This window comes from Colias croceus, chromosome 3 (assembly GCF_905220415.1).
Source record: "Colias croceus chromosome 3, ilColCroc2.1".
Classification (NCBI taxonomy): domain Eukaryota; kingdom Metazoa; phylum Arthropoda; class Insecta; order Lepidoptera; family Pieridae; genus Colias; species Colias croceus.
In genome coordinates this window covers 10,048,599-10,069,356 of record NC_059539.1, presented here as the reverse complement: position 1 = coordinate 10,069,356, position 20,758 = coordinate 10,048,599, and the positions used below count along the sequence as shown (strand labels likewise).

Below are 20,758 nucleotides of genomic sequence, written 5' to 3'. Positions count from 1 at the left end.
ATTTAACAAGAATTTACGCTTTTCCTGTGAAATTTAAATGATTTCATAAAAAATGTTAAAAAAATTAGAAAGAACGTTTCCATAAAAAAAATGGAACCTTTCAATAAAGGGTGTTTCCTTCTCTTGCCTTAAACACTGTTTGCATCCAGTCTGGCATACTCTAGAAGACATTTTTGGAGACCACTTGAGCTATAGTGTACCAAACGGCCCCAGCTGTATTTCTAAGCTCATCTAACATTAGTGCTGGGTTGGAATCGAACTTTATGTTTCTTTTAAGCATGTCCCAGATGTGTTCTATTGGATTAAGATCCGGGCTACGAGCTCGCCACTCCAATTTTTCAATAATAACCTCTTGAAGGTACTCTTATACGTATCGTATGACGCGCGGACGTGCGTTATAGTGTATAAGTAGCAAATTTTCTTCACTGATAAACCTGTAATAAGGCTGAACATGTTCCTGGAGAATTTCTTCGATGTATTATGCCTTAGCAGCCATCTGTGAACACCCCACGAGCGCACTGGCTGTGGGTCCAGTTTTCATGTTCTCGTGCAAAACGAAGACGTGCTTCTCTGTGATGTCTGAGGAGTTCTGGACGGCGTGCTGGTCTGCAAACCTTCAAATTAACTTCTTTCATTAGTCTTCTCTCCGATTGCTCACTCACATTTATTATCCTGGTGTTTTAGAGCCGGTGGCGTATCCTAAAAACTGTCAGAAAGCCATTTCTGAGTATCTCTCGAACAATAAACGGGTCTTCTCGAGCTGATGTGCACCTCACACCTTCATTTCCTGGTCTGCACATGTGGCTGCCAGTCTCCTGGTATCTTCTCCATGCATAGTGCATCGCTGAACGAGGTACATACTGTACATTAGGTACTTTACGTTGCGGCAGTTATTGGTCTATCATTGTGATGGCCTGAGTAGGTTGTTCAGATGTTAATGGCATTTTTTATTGTTTGTTATGATCATTGACTACAGTACAACAATAACAATATCTTAAAACGGCATAAACGATATCAAAAAAAGTTTAAAACGAACAATTCGTAACTTCGGCTTAACCGCACATATCACAAATTTCGAGTAACTCTTAAAAAGTGGTAAAAGATTATTCTCAAACTCAATGATTTCTTACCATAAAATTAAACAAATAATATGTTAACATATCTGCATACAAAAAAATCGTGAAAAACACTTCAAACTTTTTTTATCGGCAAATTTGTAAGTGGCCAAGATTCCGTGCCGGTGAGTGTATATTCTAAAAACTTGTTTCATGTCATTTAAGCTGTGATTTAAGTAAGTGCCGCGGCAGCGGCCGGCGAATGCCAGAATCGAATCGTTTTTGCAATAGAAAACAATTAGGTTAGGTTAGGTTAGACTTTGATAAGCAACGCACGAGCCGAGCGAGCAAAGCGAGCGTGCCGCGGCAGCGGCCGGCGAGTGCCAGAAGCGGATCGCTTTTTAAAAAACAAACAATTATAATAATATAGTAGTAGTTTCTTAAATTATTTTATTTAAGTCGCATTTTTTCTTAAATACATATAAGATATCCACATTTTCCATAGTACTCGTACCTCTTCGTCGTAAATTCTTTGCTATGACTTTCTTCATAATATTGTTATTAAACGAATTATGAAGTTTTTAACTGCGAATAATTTAATTTTCGCCAGCGGCCGCCATCATATCACATAAACACAGAGCTTGCAGCGCCTCTACCAACGATTAATATAACTATTTTACGATATGATCAAATAATTTTGATCATTTCATGAAAAAACCGTGCGTTATTTGGCCATATCGTGAAACGATTTCTTATCATTGATCTGCCCAAACCACATCATGATGTGGCCAAACTAAATTGGCCATTTCACGATATGCGACCATTTCGTGAAATGGCCACTCATATCATGAAATGATCAAATCTACGATATGACCACGACATCTCCACAGGTTATCTCCTTGAGTATCTCTTGATATTGATTTTCAGTCCATAGATTATATACATACAAGGGGTTTCAGATGTAGTTGGTATCTTTAATCTGTGGTAAAATGTCACACCTTCTCACACGCTTGCGCGCTTGTAAATGTTGCTACCCTATATTTGCTAGCTAAGCTATTGCATAGCTTCTATCGCGGGCCTTGAGCGCGGGGACCGAATGGAGAAATTCCGTAACGAAAAAACCTCACGCTCCCCACGGCATCGACAAAGCGGTGATACTTTTTATGCTATGCAATAGCTTTACCGCGGCAGTCTCCGAGTGCCACACGTCTTTTTTTGTGTAATTTTAATATTAATTAATTACAAATGTTAAGAGAAATAATAAGTTTAAGAGCATTTAAGTTTTGTTTTTATACACATAGAATCAGTATTAAATTAAGGAAATTTAGTTTGTAGCAGTCAAAGAGTAAAGTAATAAAGGGGTAGCAGTATAAATGTATCGCGTATAATCTAATGCATAAAAATTAACTTAATCTACATATTGTAGTAAAGCGTCTTATTCACGGTCCATCTTGACGTACGTCCCGCCAAGGTCATACACGATGCACGACGCATATTCACGGTCCATCCCCGCTGTACGTCAGCTCAAGGCTGCCAGTGTTGCCACCGAAGTATCAAGCTACCCACCAGAAGAGACCTCTGAAACCACCAGAAATCCACTGTGCTGGATGTATAAAGAGTAAATAAATATTTTTAAAAATGTGTTTTTTTGTACTTTTTGCAGTACCTAAGAATTTTTCATTATTTTTAAATGAATTATATGAATCCAAACATTCCAAATCTAAATTTATTTCAAGAGCTCATTTTTAATTAATTTTTAATGAAGCTCGGTTTCTCTCTTCCCGCCACTTCACATTCATGACCGAAAAGACTCTTTCAGTAAATGCTGAAGTGGCGGGAACAGAGAGTATAATATAGCTAATCATTTTTTTTAAACAAACAAATTCGTTAGGACATTTTTTTAAAATAAATTGCCATTTTTCTGCAGTGGACTTTTGCATAAAATCTTTGTTATTCAACAATTCGCCTTGGAGTTCTTTTAAAATAATAACTTCTGAATATAAACTGTCCATGTGTACTAGGTTGATCCAAAAGTAATGATAATTGGGTATTTCCTGTGTACATAAAAATATAAAATAACTGTTTCTTGCTTGCTCATGTACTCACTACGTTATCACAAAACTAAAGTAACTACTAAGTTATCACAAAAAAATCATATCAATAGGCCACGTTTCCAAGTATTTACATTAATTTCTGTTGGCAACACTGATCTGCTGTACAGCAAGCCTATTCACGATCAAGCATGCACGATGCACGATGCGCTTGCACGACGTTCGCGGTGGTGGGGATGCTCGCTGGACGAAAAATTCGTCGTGCACATCCAGCAACGTAATAATAATAATTATTGACGTACGTCAAGACTATTCACGGTCGTTTTGCGTCGTGCATCGTGTATGACCTTGGCGGGACGTACGTCAAGATGGACCGTGAATACGACGTTTAAAGTTATTTGGGCTTTGCATAGATATTAAAAAGGGTTTTTCACAATGGTTTTTCGGCATAGCTGTTTTTCGGTTTTTCATTTCAATGTGTTGACACTTGTGAATTAATAAGACCAAAGTATTTTGGAAAACATATATTTATTACTTTTTATCAATCAATGAGCTAAATCTATCAAATAAAAATATATATTTGGAATATCAATAATTTTATTAAGTATGTATTTTAGTAATTTATGTTATAATTTGTAAAATGTAAATTGCAACGGGTAACATTAAATGATGGATACTAAAAAAAGTTATGGATTGTAAAAATGAAGTATTTATTAAAATATTATTAAATTTATCACAATTGTGACAGAATTTTATACATTTTACCACGTTCTTAGATTCCAAATAAGATAAGAATACTTTTGTGGTACATAGAGTTATGGTATGTATCAATACTATATTAGCACAATTTTGTCAAGGGACTCGATTGGCGATTTAGACCGGTGGTTACGCTATAGCAGTAGCTCTAACAAGTAAAACATTGGGCGTGTGTTTGAGCATATTATCAAACAAACAAATTACACTACTTTTAAATAGTTTTTTTTTTGTTTTGTTAAGATAGCAACAACAAAATGCCATTGTCAAAATCTAACTAAGGAGGTCACTGTTAACGTGATCTGGTGTGCATGTTTCTTTCCTTTTCATATATCTGTTAATTTTATAGGTTGATTGCCAAAAATGGCTAAGAAAAGGAGACCAGCTACAACCGTTGCCTCACGTCGATCTGCCCGACGCGGGAAACAGGCCGCACAGAACACTTTGACCGAAGGCGAATCATCCTCGACGGCTGAAACTGTCTCTACAGCACCAGCAACCGAAGAACCGCCCCCTCCTACGGGTAGTAATACAGATTCTGCAGAATCAGAAATACAAACACAATCCTCCTCAGATAACACAGTGAAACCATCCACTGAAACAGTCCCTACAATAGTTTTACACAAGAAATTTGGCAAATATCGTTGTTTATTTAACAACGATGATACATTTACAAAGAAGTATGACCTAGGTAGTGATAGCGAAACAAACAGCAGTGTTGAAATAAGAGTTGTAGATCCAAGTGTAAGTTCAGAATCTGATTCAAATGCTGCAGTGGATACACAATCTGATACTAATAGTGGTGCATGTCCTAGTCCCTTAAATATTCCAGATAGAGCATTACACAGCTTAAATTCTCGAGATGTCTCACCTCTACCATCTGTTGAGAGTTTGGATATACCATTGCCAATTGAGGAATATCCAGAAAATGATAATAATCCTAAAGATGCAAACCCAAATGCTGAAAACATGGAAAATCCCAATGAAAATGTTACTGAAAATCTAGATATACAGGAACAAGAACAAAATGTAACTGAATATATCCAAAATGACCAACCAAGTCTCGAGCAGATGCAATCATTAAATGATCATCTTTATGGAGATGATGAGGAAGTTATTACCATAGTTCAAATTGTCGAAGATGATAATCAAGAGGCATATTACAACATTAATATTGAGAGCCCAAAAGATCAGAGTACTGAAGAGAAAAATGAAAAAGAGGATACCCAATTTCAGAAGGATTTTGAAAATCTCAACCTTGCTCAACCATTATCAGAGCCCTACTCTCCAATGGACTGTTCAGATAGTACTGAAAATCAAACTCCACCTTGTAGCACACCTGATTTACAGTTTCCCAAAGATAATACAGAAGTATTACCAAGGCCAGATCCTAGTTTGACACCAAGTTCAACTATATCTGATGATAGTAATTCATCAAGAGCCACAGATCAAGTTCAGGCCAATTCAAATGATTCTTCCGAGTCATCTCCGTCCGGTGTGCGAAGGTCAAGTAGAATTAAAACAATTAGTACATTGAAACAAAAAACAAAAGGCTATGGTTTAGTGAAAACACCTCTCAAAAAAGCTTTGATCACACAGACCAAGTTAAAACTAGAGGAAATGGGTTCAGAAAGCCAAGACAAGTCATCAGATGTTAATAATCAGACAAATTCTAGTAATCCTTCAACTTTTCCAGTACCATCAGAAATGCCTGTGAAGGTGAAGTCTAGGTGGCGGAGATCTAGCGAATTAGAAATGGGAGCAAATTCCCCTGCAATATCTCCACTAGCCAGCCCAAGCTTACCACGTTTACCCCCTGTAGATGAAAATCAAAAGCCACTAGATGATGAAAAATGTACAGTAACACTTAGTAAAGAGGCATATGACAAAATTATTGAAGAAAGAATGAATCAATATCAGCATTTAGAGGAAAATGAGTATTTGTGTGAGCGAATGATAAGTAGGGATACAAAGAAAATGATTTGTGACTGTTTTATGACCAAAGAGGAGCTCGAGCGCGGTGAACTTGCTTGTGGAGAAGACTGTTTGAACAGACTACTTATGATTGAATGGTATATCTTTTTTATATGAAATATCTAGTTCTCTGAACTATTTATTAACAAAATATTTATTGTCTTATTATTTATTCATTATTATTTTGTTTTGCAGTAATTCAAGATGTCCAGTAGGAGATAGATGTACAAATAGAAGGTTCCAAAAGAGGCAAAATGGACCACTTAAAGTATTTTATGCAGATAAAAAGGGCTGTGGTGTTGAAGCCAGTGCAGACATTCCATCGTGAGTTCTTGTTAAATTACATTTCAATTAATTAATATATTTTATGCTTATTAATGCAATTGTCAAACTAACATGTTAGAAAAATAAATGCTACTTATGTTCAATCTTATTTTACTCTCATTATGCTCATGCATTTGATAAAATATGGCATTGCGAATGTTTGAACATTAAATTCAAAGTATTTTATAATAATAACCTGCGTTATTATTTATTAATTTCTTCATTAACTTCATAGAAAACTTTATAAATATAACAGGCTTTAAGATTTTTTGCTGTATGAGTTAATGTAATAATAAGAAACACAAACAGCACACAGCATATTTTTTTTTATAATAAGCCTTATTCCTATGGCAGTTAACACATTACTATTTTAGCTTATTTAAAATCATAAAATAAATATCTCATTTTAGCACAGCTATATGTTGCATAGCATCATGTATTAACATTAATTTACGTACCTTAAAATAATCTATAATATAAAAATGAATCCCAAAATGTGTTGGTAAGCGCATAACTTTAGAACAGCTGAACCAATTTCTTTAATTCTTTTTTTATTATATTCCTTGAAGTACGAGGATGGTTCTTATGTAGAGAAAACGTGAATATGTACCACGGGCGAAGCCGGGGCGGACCGCTAGTATAAAATACATATATACTTTGTCTTTAAAGAAACAGCTTTATGAAATTGAATTATATACCTGTTGGTCATTAAATTTTTTCACTGTTTATAGGGGCGAATTTCTTATGGAATATGTTGGAGAAGTGCTTGACTATGAGCAGTTCTACAAAAGAGCCCAAACTTACTCAGAGGAGAACAATCTACACCACTACTTCATGTCGTTGAAAGGAGACACAGTTATCGACGCGACGTTAAAAGGCAATATATCGAGATTCATTAACCATTCCTGCGATCCAAATGCCGAAACTCAGAAGTGGACGGTTAATGGTGAATTGAGGATAGGTTTCTTCAGTAAAAGAGATATTGCAGTGGGCGAGGAAATTACATTTGATTATCAGTTTCAGAGATTTGGGTAAGCATTTTTTTATTTGAATGGAAGTTATTTTATTCGTTTTTGATTGTGTGATTGGACCATAAATTGATGTGCATAATGCATATGGAAATAATTACTAAAACAAAAATGGATTTAGGTACATTTTTATGTTATAACTTATAAACATGATGTTCATAAAAGTTGATCTATAGGTAAAATGTTCATCTTTACATGTAAATTAAAAATTAATTCGGAGACACATTATTTTTTTTTAAATGGTGATACAAAGTATGTATCACCATTTAAAAAAAAATGCGTGCGTGTACTAGTATACACACGTAAGAAGTGAAACTTCTTTATGACCTATTTTTCGAAAAATAATTTATTATATGCAACTTTACAGAAATACGTCGAATCACGCGTGGTAGGGATAAGAAAAAGATGGCGCGTAATGGAAAAATGTCACGCGTAACGAAAAAATGTTACACTAATGTTTTTTCCAACCCCGATAAAGAAGTTTCACTTCAAATATGTTTTTCTGTACTCATGGGAACAGCCAGTAAAAATGCAGTTTAAAACATATTGATTTACTACAAAATCGGTATAGTTGAATAAGTACACGGCGCACATTTCCAGCATATAACGTGTGGTGATAACGTAAAATTGTGTGCACGCAGCAAGGTGGCGCAGCGCTGCTACTGCGGCGCGGACAACTGCCGCGGTTGGATCGGTGCGGAGCCCGACTCGGAGGACGAGGATTATGAGGAGGTCCGTTTATTTATCTCATTTGCAGTTCTGCTGCTTTCAATTGTATTTTAATGTGGGTAGGGTGATTAGCAGAATTTGATGAGCAAAAATGTTAAAAGTAATTGTTTTATTGATTATTTGAGGTAAGACAATATTTAAAATCGTTTAGTAATAATTTAACATTAATATATTATTTTTTAAACAATGAACATAATATCTTTGATGTGGTTAGGTTTTTATATTTGGTTTGGAAAGAAGTTATGGAAATAAATTATTTGTTGCTATTAATTAATCAATGCAAAGAGGTAAATAATCATCATGAATTTAACATTGACAGGAGGAAGATGTATCAACTTCCAAATCGGGCACGACCGAATCTGAAGAGTCCCAAGCGACGGAAGCGAACGCGGAGACACCGCGGGCGCGTGTGCGGAGACCACGAAGAGAGAGGAAATACAAGCCTAAAGCACCCGACTTGGTGCAAGATGCTGATGTGAGTTTTGAAATTTACAGTTATTGTTATATTGTACATTGAAGTACGCTTTTTGTGTCTTATGATTCAAACACGAAATCAGCGCTTGTATAAATATTTGTCATAATTATTTTCTTAGTATCTTACAATTTAGGGCCGATTTTTCATTACTTGGTTACAATTTATCCGTCCAATAAAGTATTACACGAACATTTTAAAATGTCATCTGTAAACTGTCATATATGGACAATTAGAATACATTTTTGAATTAATGGTAGTTTAATATGTTATTTGATGAATAAGTTTTAACCAAGGATTGAAAAATCAGCCCTAAAAAGTACATTATTAAAATTAACAAATTTAAAATTAATTTAAAATTTTAACATTGCATACATGTTGCTTTTTTAAAAGTTGGTTATAGCAAAACTAACCAATTTGCAAATTGATATCAATAAAAAGAGATTGAACGATTGAATGAACGAATGAAGATTTTAATTATGACTACAATCCACAGATCGAAGAGGACCTCGAGGCGCTCAGCCGCACGGGCGTCAAGAACCAGTGTCACACGCTCCGCCTGTCCCGCACGGTGGTGCGAGCGAAGACGCGGCGCGCGCAGACGGCGCTGCTGCGGCTGCTGCGCGACGCGGACCTGCCGTGCCGCCGGCTGTTCCTCGACTACCGCGGGCTGCGCCTGCTGGCGCCCTGGTGCGCGGACGCGCCGCTCGACTTCAAGTGAGTGACGAGCTGTGGAGTTATGAGCTGTTTGAGTGAATGATTTGTTGTTGGTCTATCGATGGGCTCTGGTGCACGGACGCGCCGCTAGACTTCAAGTGAGTGTCGAGCTGTGGAGTGACGACCTGTTTGAGGGAATGAACTGTTTGAGCGAATGATTTGTGTTTGGATGGTCTATTTGGACTGTGGGCGGGCAACGCTGCGGCTTTCGCGTAGGATCAACAACAAGACGCGGCGTGCGCAGACGGTTTTACTGCTCTACTGAGTAGAGGAATCTTTTATTGGACATTAGCACAGCGACGAATTAAATAGGTTGATTTATAAAGTGTAAATTATAATTTTATATTGGATTAGCTGCTCCGCGCGGTTTCACCCCCGTGACTCCACCCCTGTTGGTCGTAGCGTGATGATATATAGCCTTTAACCTTCCTCGATAAATGGGCTATCTAACACCGAAATAATTTTTCAAATCGGACCAGTAGTTCACGAGATTAGCGCGTTCAAACAAACAAACAAACTCTTCAACTTTATAATATTAGTATAGATTTGGAATTGATAAAAAAATCAGTAACATACAATTCTCGTACAGGCTAGAAATGCTGCAAACAGTAGACAGACTGCCGATCCCGAACAAGACGATGGTGCAAGAGACGCGCTTCTTCACCATCATAGAAAGGTGGCTCAGCTCCTCGGAAGTGCCGCCGGAACCACCTGTGTTCATTGATGAGGCTACAGGTATGTACAGTTAATAATTTATTTGAATATTGTTCTTATTACCGCGTGTTTAAAGTGGAATTTCGATACTTATTATAATTAAGAATTGATTTTGTTAGTATGTCTACATATACTTGATTTTTTTTCCATAAAAAAATAGCATTGTATTTTCGCTTACAAGTTGCTATTTGAAATTTGAATGTACTATCACTTGGTCTTTGTCATCATTTTAAATCTGAATATTATGAAACATGTGTATTATTCGTTTTATTTTTTATAGGGTTACCAGTAGAATTAGCGAATAGGCCTGCCTCTGATCCTGATAAAAGTAAAGAAAATGCAGCAATACTCGAGAAAGTCAAGGATCTATCAACACAGCTGCTAGAACGATGGTCCAGTTTAAAAGTGAGTTATTTGTATCTATTAGTTAATTATTATTTATATGATTACAGTTTTCTTATTAATTATATTTCTATAACTTATCATGTACATTTCGTAAACGGTTCTAAACTTGATTTTCATGTAATAAACTTTTTATTTATAGGAAGTGTTCAAAATTCCCAAGAAAGAGCGAATACAACAAATGAAAGAGCACGAGCGTCAAGCGAATGTCGAGAGACGCGCTGCTGACTCCAGTGGTTCTCGTGACCGCGACCGCGACCGTGAACGGGATCGTGACCGTGACCGCGACCGTGAAAGAGATCGTGACCGTGACCGTGAAAGAGAAAGGGATAGAGAGCGGGAACGTGAGCGGGATAAGGAGCGGGAAAGAGATAGATATAGGGAGCGGGATCGTGACCGGGACAGGGAGAGGGATAGAGATGACAGGGACAGGAGGAAAAGGAGAAGCAGTCCGGAGGGCAGACGGAGTATACGGTATGTATTATGCAGTTTTAGTGTGCTTAAACAATTTTCAAAAAAGTTGTTATAAACTATTGTGACTAGCAAAGAACCAGTAAGTAAGAAAAGTAATTTTATATACCACAACACAAGCCTTAATTGAGCTTACTGTGGGACTAGGTCGATTTGTGTAATAATGTCCTATAATATTTATTTATTTATTTATTTATTTATATAGGTTGTAATTCTATCCTCTAATTATTTTTAAGAAATTTTGCTATTGCCATAACAACTGATGCATCACAATCTCAACTTGTTAACTTAATTATCCTATAGCTATGTAATACAAAAATATTAATTAATAGTTTTTTATACAAATCGTACAGGCTATCAGACCGCGTACTAGCCGCAGTTCCGCCAATGAGCAAAGAAGAAAGGCGTCGGGCGTTTGCCGAAGCAGCGGCCGCCGCAGATGAAAGTCGAAGGCAAAGAGAGACGCAGCAGTTTGTGCCTTTCTGGCCGCAGGACTCTTTTGCACAGGTATGTTTCACTTTTGCAGTGAAAGTAAAATTTCAAGGTCGAGTCATGGCGAGTAGTACTACAGGCGAAAATCGACGATTTTGGTATCTTTGCCTCTTACCAGAGAAGTTTCACTTCTGACACGTGTTCTCGGCACTAACGCTCTTTTTTAGTTTTATTTGTTTTACAAGGAATACAAACAAATTGTTCAGCAGGTTTTAAGTTTATCCTTTACAATGTTTTGTAATAATTGCAAACATATCAAATCATTTCTCTGTATACTATTTGCTTAAAACAATTAATTCTGACAGATGTTCCCGCAAGGAATTTTACCTGGCCAGCGGAATATGATGCCAAATGGTCCTAATATGATGCCCAACGGACCTAACATGCTACCAAACGGACCGAATATGTTACCAAACGGACCGAATATGATGCCAAACGGTCCTAACATGATGCCAAACGGTCCAAACATGATGCCAAACGGTCCTAACATGTTGCCAAACGGTCCTAACATGATGGGTGGTCCGCCGAATATGTTACCACGACCACAGAACATGATGGGTGGACCACAAAACATGATGGGAGGTCCAAATTTAATGATGCCAGCTATGATGCCCGGCATGATGCCAGCGGATGTGCCGCCAGAGTGGATTGGACCGAATGGCGAGTTTCAAGGACCTCCTGGATTCTGCCCTACATTCCCTGGACAGCCTTTTTGTATGCCGCAGCCTAAGTAAGTGCTTTTTTTTTTAATTGTATTTTTCATGTAGTAATTAATATAGTTTTAAAAAAATAACATAGTGTTCATTTTTTGTATCGTTAGCAAAGTAATATGGTAAATAATATAAATTCGACTAAAATACATGTTGTATGAAGGCAATTGAAAATGTAACGACTTTTTGTCAAAAGCAGGGCAAAATCATATAAGTTAGAGTCAGCAACATTCTAATGTTCTCTCGTTCGCTGTACGCATCCGCTCTTAAGAATTATTTTGAAATTACAAAATAGAGTTGACTCCGGCCGGAAGTCTACATCATTGCTTTTTTGTCCCTATAACACAGGTCATTTCCTAGCATAGGAGACATTGTTCAAATATTGCAATTAATTATACCTACGATTTTTTTGAGTTGTATGTAATTTTTCCCATAATTGCATGTGCATGTGTGTTTTTTTGTAGTCAAATAAAATTTATTGTTTATTATTTTTATGTATTTAAAGCAATTTCTTGTCGTCTAACCGTATTTCGTGTTTCCAGTATGATGGGTATGACGGGTTTCGGCGTGCCCGGGTTCGTGTTCGGTCAGGGCGCGTTCCCGCCGCCCGCACACACGCGTCCACCTCCGCCTAGACTGCCCACTGCTACTGAAGTAAGTTTAAGTCTAAAACTTAACAAATCATATGGTTACCAAAAACTTATATTAAAACAAGCGTATCAAAATCCATTTCGTAGTTTTAAATAATACATTAGGACAGACGTAAGCGGCATGCTACAGAGTCGGCGGCTATATGCCAAAATTACCCTCCATTAAGTACAAACTACAAGCTACAAAAAGTCACATGCGCTTTTTTTCACAATGTTTTCCATAATTTTTTTGCAGGCTGACAAATCAAAAAATTTAAAAGACCATACAAATATTCTTATGAATAAAAAATATAAAGGCAAATTCATGAACCTGTCTAGTACACCAATTTTTATCTTCACACCCAATCCGCACTAATATATTCAATCACATTCACAGCCAACCCGAACGGACCCAGACGCGGAGGTAGTACTACCATCAATGTGGCGAAGTGCCTTGGATAACCGTGGACGAAGATACTATTACCACGTGAAGTTACGCCAACCGCAGTGGTTGCCACCTACACCACCACCACCCACTACGCCTGGTGAGATTGGTTTAAGTACAACTTATTTATTTTGCTTGTCAGAAGATTTGGTGGTAGTTGAAAAAAATATATTCTACTTACGGAGTATTTATATGCATATTCTTGTAAGTTTATAAATAGTTTACATTTACAAAAAAAAAGTAAATTTTTTGAGATTAATACATTTTTTTAATTTTTAAAAATTTGGTCATTGCAGTCAATCGATTATTCAAATACAACATTGTAAAGGTGGCTTCACATTAGTCTTGTTCTTAATTTTATGTAAGTAGCTTCAAAACAGAATATTATTTCTAAAAAGTTAGCTTGCCCGCCCTGGTTTTTAAAACAACAACTTATATAATTACGTCTTGGACCACTCTATCTATATAAATGACCTTGTTTCTTCTTCTTTCTTTCTTTCAAGCCTTAATTCACCCATAGTCGGGTATAGGCCTCCTCATGTTTTTTCCATTCTTTTCGGTCTTTGGCCAGACGCATCCAAGATTTACCCGCTGTTTTAGAAATATCGTCGGACCACCGTGCTTTCGGTTTGCCTGGCTTACGTCTACCATTCCATGGTCTCCATTCCGCCACTTTCAACGCCCATCGCCCGTCGCTCCTTCGGCACATGTGGCCTGCCCATCTCCACTTGAGTTGGCATACTTTGAGAACAATATCAGTAACCTTTGTACGTTTTCTGATAGTTCTATTTGGTATGTGGTCTGAAAGGGAGATTCCGAGCATGGCACGTTCCATTGAACGTTGAGCTACTTGCAGTTTGTGAGTAACTTTTTTAGTCAATGTCCACGTTTCTGCACCGTATGTGATCGAAGGTGTGACGCATTGATCGAACATTCGCCGCCTGAGAAATAGTGGGATTTTCTGGTTTTTAAGGATATCGGCAAGTTTACTGAAAGCCGCCCAACCTAGTTGTATTCTTCTGTCTATTTCATCTGTCTGCCCATCCCCTTCCAGTTGTATGGTTTGGCCTAGGTATATGTGTGTTGTTACTCTTTATATTGTGTGTTCCCTAACGGCTAAGCTGTTCAAGTTAGGGTATTCTCTGCACATGAATTGGGTTTTTTGTGTATTCATTTTTAATCCAACAGCAAGCGAAGCGCAATACAATTGCTCGATCATCGTTTGTAAGGCATCGGGTGTGTGTGCAAATAGGATGATATCATCAGCAAAGCGTAGGTGAGATAAAAATTCTCCGTTGATATTCACACCTGTTGATGACCAATCCAATGTTCTAAATACGTCCTCTAAGGCCGCTGTAAATAATTTTGGCGATATTGTATCTCCCTGTCGAACGCCTCGCTGAATAGGGATAGGTTGGGTAAGTTGATGAAGTTTGACCTGGAGAGTAGCACCGCGGTAGATTTCTTTCAAAATTTCCACATATCTCGTGTCAATTTGACAGCGTTGTAGAGCATGGAATACTGCCCAGTGTTCCAAGATGTCGAAAGCCTTTTCATAATCAATAAAAGCTACACATAATGACTGACAGTATTCTGCGCATTTTTCTAATGACCTGGCGTACGGTAAATATGTGATCAATTGTTGAGAAATTGCGTCTAAATCCCGCTTGCTCCACTGGTTGTTCAGCGTCAAGTTTACTAGCAAGTCTATTTGTCAGTAGTTTGGTAAAAACTTTATAGATGTGAAGAAGGATCGATATAGGCCTATAGTTGGCAAGATTGGCCTTGTCGCCTTTCTTGTACAATAATGTGACTATGGCATTTTTCCATTTTTCAGGAGCTCGCCCTTGTATAAGCACACTATTGTAAAGTTGTTGGAGTTCTTTGAGAAATACTGGGCCTGATTTTTTGAGCAGTTCAACTGGAATATTGTCTTCACCGGGCACTTTATCACATTTCATTTGCTTTAAGGCAGTTTTTATTTCATAGAGACTGAAGTCAGGTAAGTCTTCCGTGTAGTGTCTCGTTAATTTAGCTCTGCAGTCTCCCGGTATAGAAGTAGGTCGTGATGATGAGGTGTATAGGTTGGAATAGAATTTTTCAACAATCTCCATAATCTTTTCTAGATCGTTGGTCTCTTTCCCATTTTCTGCCTTCAGTCTACAAATATGCTGGCTACCAATTGACAACTTTTTTCTGAATACTTTGGGGCCTCGGTTCTTAGAAATAGTATCCATTATAGTGTCGTCGATATGGATATAGATGACCTTGTTTATATATAGCGTATATGTATAGTGATAAAATAGAAATAAATGAAATATAATATCTGCAGCCACTGTCTGATAAATAATGTAAAATGGCATCTATATTGTTTAGTTTATATCAATCACAATAATTTTACAGACGAAAGTTCATCAGAGGACGAAGTAGAGCCAATGAGTGCGATAGAAACGGCCGTGGTGAGGCGAGGGGCTGTCAAGGGCAAGCTGGTGGAAGGGGTCAATGGGATATATGAAGGTATGTACATAAAATATGTATGTATGTAATATGATCCGATCATATAAAGGCTTACGCTATTATAATAGTCTTCAGATTGCAGTGATTAATTAATGTTGTCAAACGCTCTATATTAACATTCTGAAGTCAACTAACCTTTTTGTTGCAGTTATAAAAGCGGATACGCAAAACGGTTTGATACCCGACCACGCGTTACTGACGGTGAAACCGAGAAAGCGGCGGCCGGGCCTTGTTACTGAAAGGCCGATTAGTGTAAGTATTTTCCACATTTATGAATCAAATCTGCTGAAACCGAATTTATAATATTTTCTATAAATTGTTTTTAATTTAATTTTTTCTTTAAAAATAAAACTATCATTATCATCTAAAATTTCAACTTCACCTTAAAGAGCAGATCAATAATAGATTTGAACTAAAATACGCGCTAATGAATAACACAAATATTATTCCACCAGCCGCGTACAGAAGAAGACAAGCTAGCCGGTCGTATGGAGGTCAAGAGGTACAAACAGACGAAAGAGAAACTACGGCGTAGACGTGAGAAACTATTACAGAAGGTGCGATTGCTTGCTGCCGCCAAGCAGAGGAAAGGCAAGGAGCTCACGCATAAGGATCTGAAGGAGTTGAAGGTGGGTGGAAATATATTTGTTTGTTTATATAACGTAAGACATGCAATCGCCTAATATACAGTCGGTTTGTATAAAATATTAATTGAAATTTACATTTTTTTACGTTGAGTATAAAACTCTGCCTGATTGACGTGTAGGCGGAGTTTAGCTTTGGATAATTTTTGAGCACTAATGCGAGTTTAGTTGTTTGTTTGTGTATTTCAAATGTTAAGCTATTGCATAGCTTCTATCGCGTGCCTTGAGCGCGGGGACCGAATCGAGAAATTCCGTAACGAAAAAACCTCACGCTCCCCAGTCCCCACTCCGACGGGCGGAGGTGTGGCTTGAAGGCATAGCATGCGATAGCTTTACCGCGGCAGTCCCCGAGTGCCACACGTCGTTTTTTATTTTTTAACGTCTTTTGCAATTTGAATCCATAAAACTCATAAAATAATGTATTGTGCTCGCAGTTCGTGGAGCTAGAAGACACGGACACGGACACGGACGACTCGGACGCGGAGGACAAGCGGCTATCCCCCCCGGCCGCCGCAGTGGACCCGGAGGAGAGCGCGCGCCGCATCAAGGAGCAGTTCCGCAGCAGCATGGCGCGCGTCATGGTGCAGCACCTCAACCCGTACCGGCACTCGGCCGCGCCCGCCGGCCGCATCACCTGCACCGCGGACTTCAAGCACCTCGCGCGCAAGGTGAGCTCCCCACATCAAGGAGCAGTTCCGCAGCAGCATGGCGCGCGTCATGGTGCAGCACCTCAACCCGTACCGGCACTCGGCCGCGCCCGCCGGCCGCATCACCTGCACCGCGGACTTCAAGCACCTCGCGCGCAAGGTGAGCTCCCCACATCAAGGAGCAGTTCCGCAGCAGCATGGCGCGCGTCATGGTGCAGCACCTCAACCCGTACCGGCACTCGGCCGCGCCCGCCGGCCGCATCACCTGCACCGCGGACTTCAAGCACCTCGCGCGCAAGGTGAGCTCCCCACATCAAGGAGCAGTTCCGCAGCAGCATGGCGCGCGTCATGGTGCAGCACCTCAACCCGTACCGGCACTCGGCCGCGCCCGCCGGCCGCATCACCTGCACCGCGGACTTCAAGCACCTCGCGCGCAAGGTGAGCTCCCCACATCAAGGAGCAGTTCCGCAGCAGCATGGCGCGCGTCATGGTGCAGCACCTCAACCCGTACCGGCACTCGGCCGCGCCCGCCGGCCGCATCACCTGCACCGCGGACTTCAAGCACCTCGCGCGCAAGGTGAGCTCCCCACATCAAGGAGCAGTTCCGCAGCAGCATGGCGCGCGTCATGGTGCAGCACCTCAACCCGTACCGGCACTCGGCCGCGCCCGCCGGCCGCATCACCTGCACCGCGGACTTCAAGCACCTCGCGCGCAAGGTGAGCTCCCCACATCAAGGAGCAGTTCCGCAGCAGCATGGCGCGCGTCATGGTGCAGCACCTCAACCCGTACCGGCACTCGGCCGCGCCCGCCGGCCGCATCACCTGCACCGCGGACTTCAAGCACCTCGCGCGCAAGGTTCATATTATAAGAATAAGTCTATGTCGTGGCCATATCGTAGATTTGCTCATTTCATGAAATGGCCAATTTAGTTTGGCCAGATCGTTAAATCGTCAACGTTTCACGATTTGGTCATCCACATTTGGCCAGATCGACGATCTGGCCAAACGTGGATGGCCATTTCACGAAATGCGACCATTTTTGTTTCTTTTTTAAAAAGCGATTCGCTTCTGGCACTAGCCGGCCGCTGCCGCGGCACGCTCGGCTCGTGCGTTGTTTATTAAAGTCTAACCTAACCCAACCTTTTTTATATTGAAGAAACCATTCGCTTCTGGTATCCGCCGGCGCTACCGCGGCACTAACTTAAATGACAATAAACTGGTTCTTAAAATATTCTGAATTTTTTAATGTTTTATGGACTCTCTAAGATATTTTATACGATCTGGCCAAATGTCGACGACCAAATCGTGAAACGTTGACGATTTAACGATCTGATCAAACTATGTTGGCCATTTCATGAAATGAGCAAATCTACTATATGGCTATGACATCTATATATATAAAACTCAAAGGTGACTGATATAGTGATCTATCAATGCACAGCCCAAACCACTGGACGTATCGGGCTGAAATTTGGCATGCAGGTAGATGTTAGGACGTAGGCATCCGCTAAGAAAGGATTTCCCGAAATTCTTGCGGGAACGGGGAAAAACGGGGATGCACGTACAAAGTCGTGGGTGGAAGCTAATATAAAATTTATAAGGCACACCAAATTACCACCAGCACAGAAAAAAAAAAACAATATCATAATGCACTCTTAAAGGCTATAAAAATAACAAGGATAATAATAAGAGTAAAACGCAGTACCGCAGCAATCGGCATGTCGAAAATCTTAGTGAACGCATAGTTCAATAATATTATGTTTGTCAAGATAAACGCAGTATACTCAAATGAAACAACGCAGCAACAAAAGTAAGTTAGTGAGTTACAGGTATCGCACACTCGTTGTGAGCATGGTTGCGTCGCGGGATGGTTTTGTAAACTGAGATGAAACTTGATTTTTTATATTTAAAAATTTTTTTTTGTATATATTATTGTTAACTAATTAAATGTCTAAGAAATGAAACAAACATTATTTTCATTAAAAATAATTTATTTCCTTACAGCTTACACACTTCGTGATGTTAAAAGAGTTGAAGCACTGCCGCACTGTCGAAGAACTTGTAGTTACGGACTCTGTACGTTCCAAGGCGAAAATGTTCGTCAAGAAGTACATGGCCAAGTTCGGGCCGGTTTACAAGAGACCGCCCGAAGAGGCCGACTAGCACAGGCTTAACATTCTGAAGTGACAGTGCGGGGGCGAACTGAGGAAATTGGCGCTAGGTGGCGCTGCTAAGAATGTTTAAATCATTCGAAATTCAAACGATTTTCGAACGTGATTCGCATTCTGCGCTGAGCTGTGGTACAAGACGGACGTGGCTTTAAGCTTGTTAGCAATGTGTAAATATACGAATCTAAAATTAGGCGAAATTTTTGATCGTTTTTCCGCTACGAAAAATAGTCATATCGAGCTTATAATGTTTATTTCTGATCATCATCATCAATCATCTTTATATAAATTTATAATTTGTTGCTGCTTTTTTGTTTCTGTCCTATTGTACCTTTTGCGCTAACAAACTTCCTCATGAAGAGCCCCCGGTTTGAAGACTTTTAAAGTGACGAAAATTAGTGTAGTGATAATGACTTTTAAAACTATGACGGTAAAATAAAATGTTATTCGGTGTTTAAGATATTGTAAAAATTACATAGGAAATAGACTAAAAAACTGTTTTAGAATATATTTTGAAGTGGTAGCATAGAAATGTGTTCCTTTTTCGATTAAGCATCGGTATAAGTTATTTTAAGTTAAAATTATGAAATGTGGTGTGAAAAAGCACGATTTATATGAGATTATGGTACAGCGTATTTTGGGGATGAAATCTTGTTTAACTTTAAGTGTAGATACTAGATATGTTTTAAAATATTTTATACCAGATATGAGAATAAAGAATTGAGAATTGTAAATGTTAGTATTCGGCATTCCGTATCTCAATATTGGTGTTTATGTACAGAAATAATACGACAAAATGTTTTTTTTGGAAATCAATTGGTCAAATAAAACTATGAGCTTAATTATTGCAAAATAAATTTATGTAACATGGACTCAGGTTTCAATAATATTGGCAGTATAAGATTGACCAACATTCGCAATTGTAATCTGATTAAAATATTGTATGAATCGATATATTTATTCGCACATTATTATGTATCGATTTTGACAATCGATTAAGTGTAAGTAGATTTTAGTTTCAGCTAAGACAATGGTTTTGTAAATATATGAATTAAGTTTTTGAAACAAGCCTCATTTAGTGTATAATTTATTTGTAAGCTGTGAGAGAATCGAGCAATTTTCTAGATTGCGATATAAAAATAAACAATTTCATTTATGTTGATCTCCGCAACTGGGATTTTAAAATACTTTAACTCGAATATGAGATGAATATAAGTTTTAAGTACAGTATTATTTAGGAAAACGATTGTCCAAAGATTTCTCTATGGATTCTATAGAGCATTGTGTGTCTTAGATAAATCTGATGAATCATTCAACAAACATATTCATTATCTACGTAAATATTTTATATATTATTATGTCTATGATTATAATATTATGTATACCTCCATAGACTCCTCCATGACCAATCGGTGATCTGTAGTAATTTCGACATCGCTGATTGGTCAAAAACTTTTGTTCTTGTTTTGAAACATATGAAAACATTTACAACAGATTTTTTTTTTTTATTTAAAGTGAAGAAAAACCAATGTAATTATTAGACATCGGATTATATGCACTAACAAAAAATATGCATGCAAATATGCACTAAAAAAGGCCGAAATATGCACTAAAAACGGCTGATATGCCTAAAATATGCACAATACAAAATCAAAAAACAGCGAAGTTTTCTTAAAATTAAGTATAGTTTATATGGCAATATACAATTAAGCTTTTTTAGCAAATTTTCTAGCGCAAATTTGTGCCGTTTTTCACCCGCAAGCCCAGTGTTGCCACCTTTTCGGGGTAAATCTGGGCCTTTTTTGGAATTCAACCCG

The 20,758-nt window shown here is 38.5% G+C and overlaps 1 protein-coding gene across 1 annotated transcript; it reads left to right on the top strand.

The window, feature by feature from the left end:
* The first annotated feature begins 3,773 nt into the window (after window positions 1–3,773).
* On the top strand, window positions 3,774–20,472 carry LOC123706099 (probable histone-lysine N-methyltransferase CG1716). The gene is made up of 19 exons (XM_045655249.1): window positions 3,774–3,926; window positions 4,209–5,931; window positions 6,029–6,157; window positions 6,889–7,188; window positions 7,827–7,917; window positions 8,234–8,389; window positions 8,883–9,103; window positions 9,693–9,838; window positions 10,098–10,222; window positions 10,362–10,693; window positions 11,044–11,197; window positions 11,488–11,912; window positions 12,435–12,546; window positions 12,919–13,066; window positions 15,370–15,483; window positions 15,632–15,735; window positions 15,939–16,112; window positions 16,562–16,795; window positions 18,778–20,472. Exons 2-19 carry the CDS (start codon window positions 4,223–4,225, stop codon window positions 18,934–18,936), a joined length of 4,833 nt encoding a protein of 1,610 aa, XP_045511205.1. The 5' UTR covers window positions 3,774–3,926; window positions 4,209–4,222; the 3' UTR covers window positions 18,937–20,472.
* The last annotated feature ends 286 nt before the right edge of the window (window positions 20,473–20,758 follow it).

What these genes read in the sequence shown, in the direction of transcription:
- LOC123706099 (XM_045655249.1), top strand. Translation starts at nt 4,223, where the DNA reads ATGGCTAAGAAAAGGAGACCAGCTACAACCGTTGCCTCACGTCGATCT. An exon ending in AGGACGAGGATTATGAGGAG is followed by an intron (nt 7,918 to 8,233) that starts GTCCGTTTATTT and finishes TAACATTGACAG; the next exon opens with GAGGAAGATGTATCAACTTC. An exon ending in GGTCAATGGGATATATGAAG is followed by an intron (nt 15,484 to 15,631) that starts GTATGTACATAA and finishes TTTTTGTTGCAG; the next exon opens with TTATAAAAGCGGATACGCAA.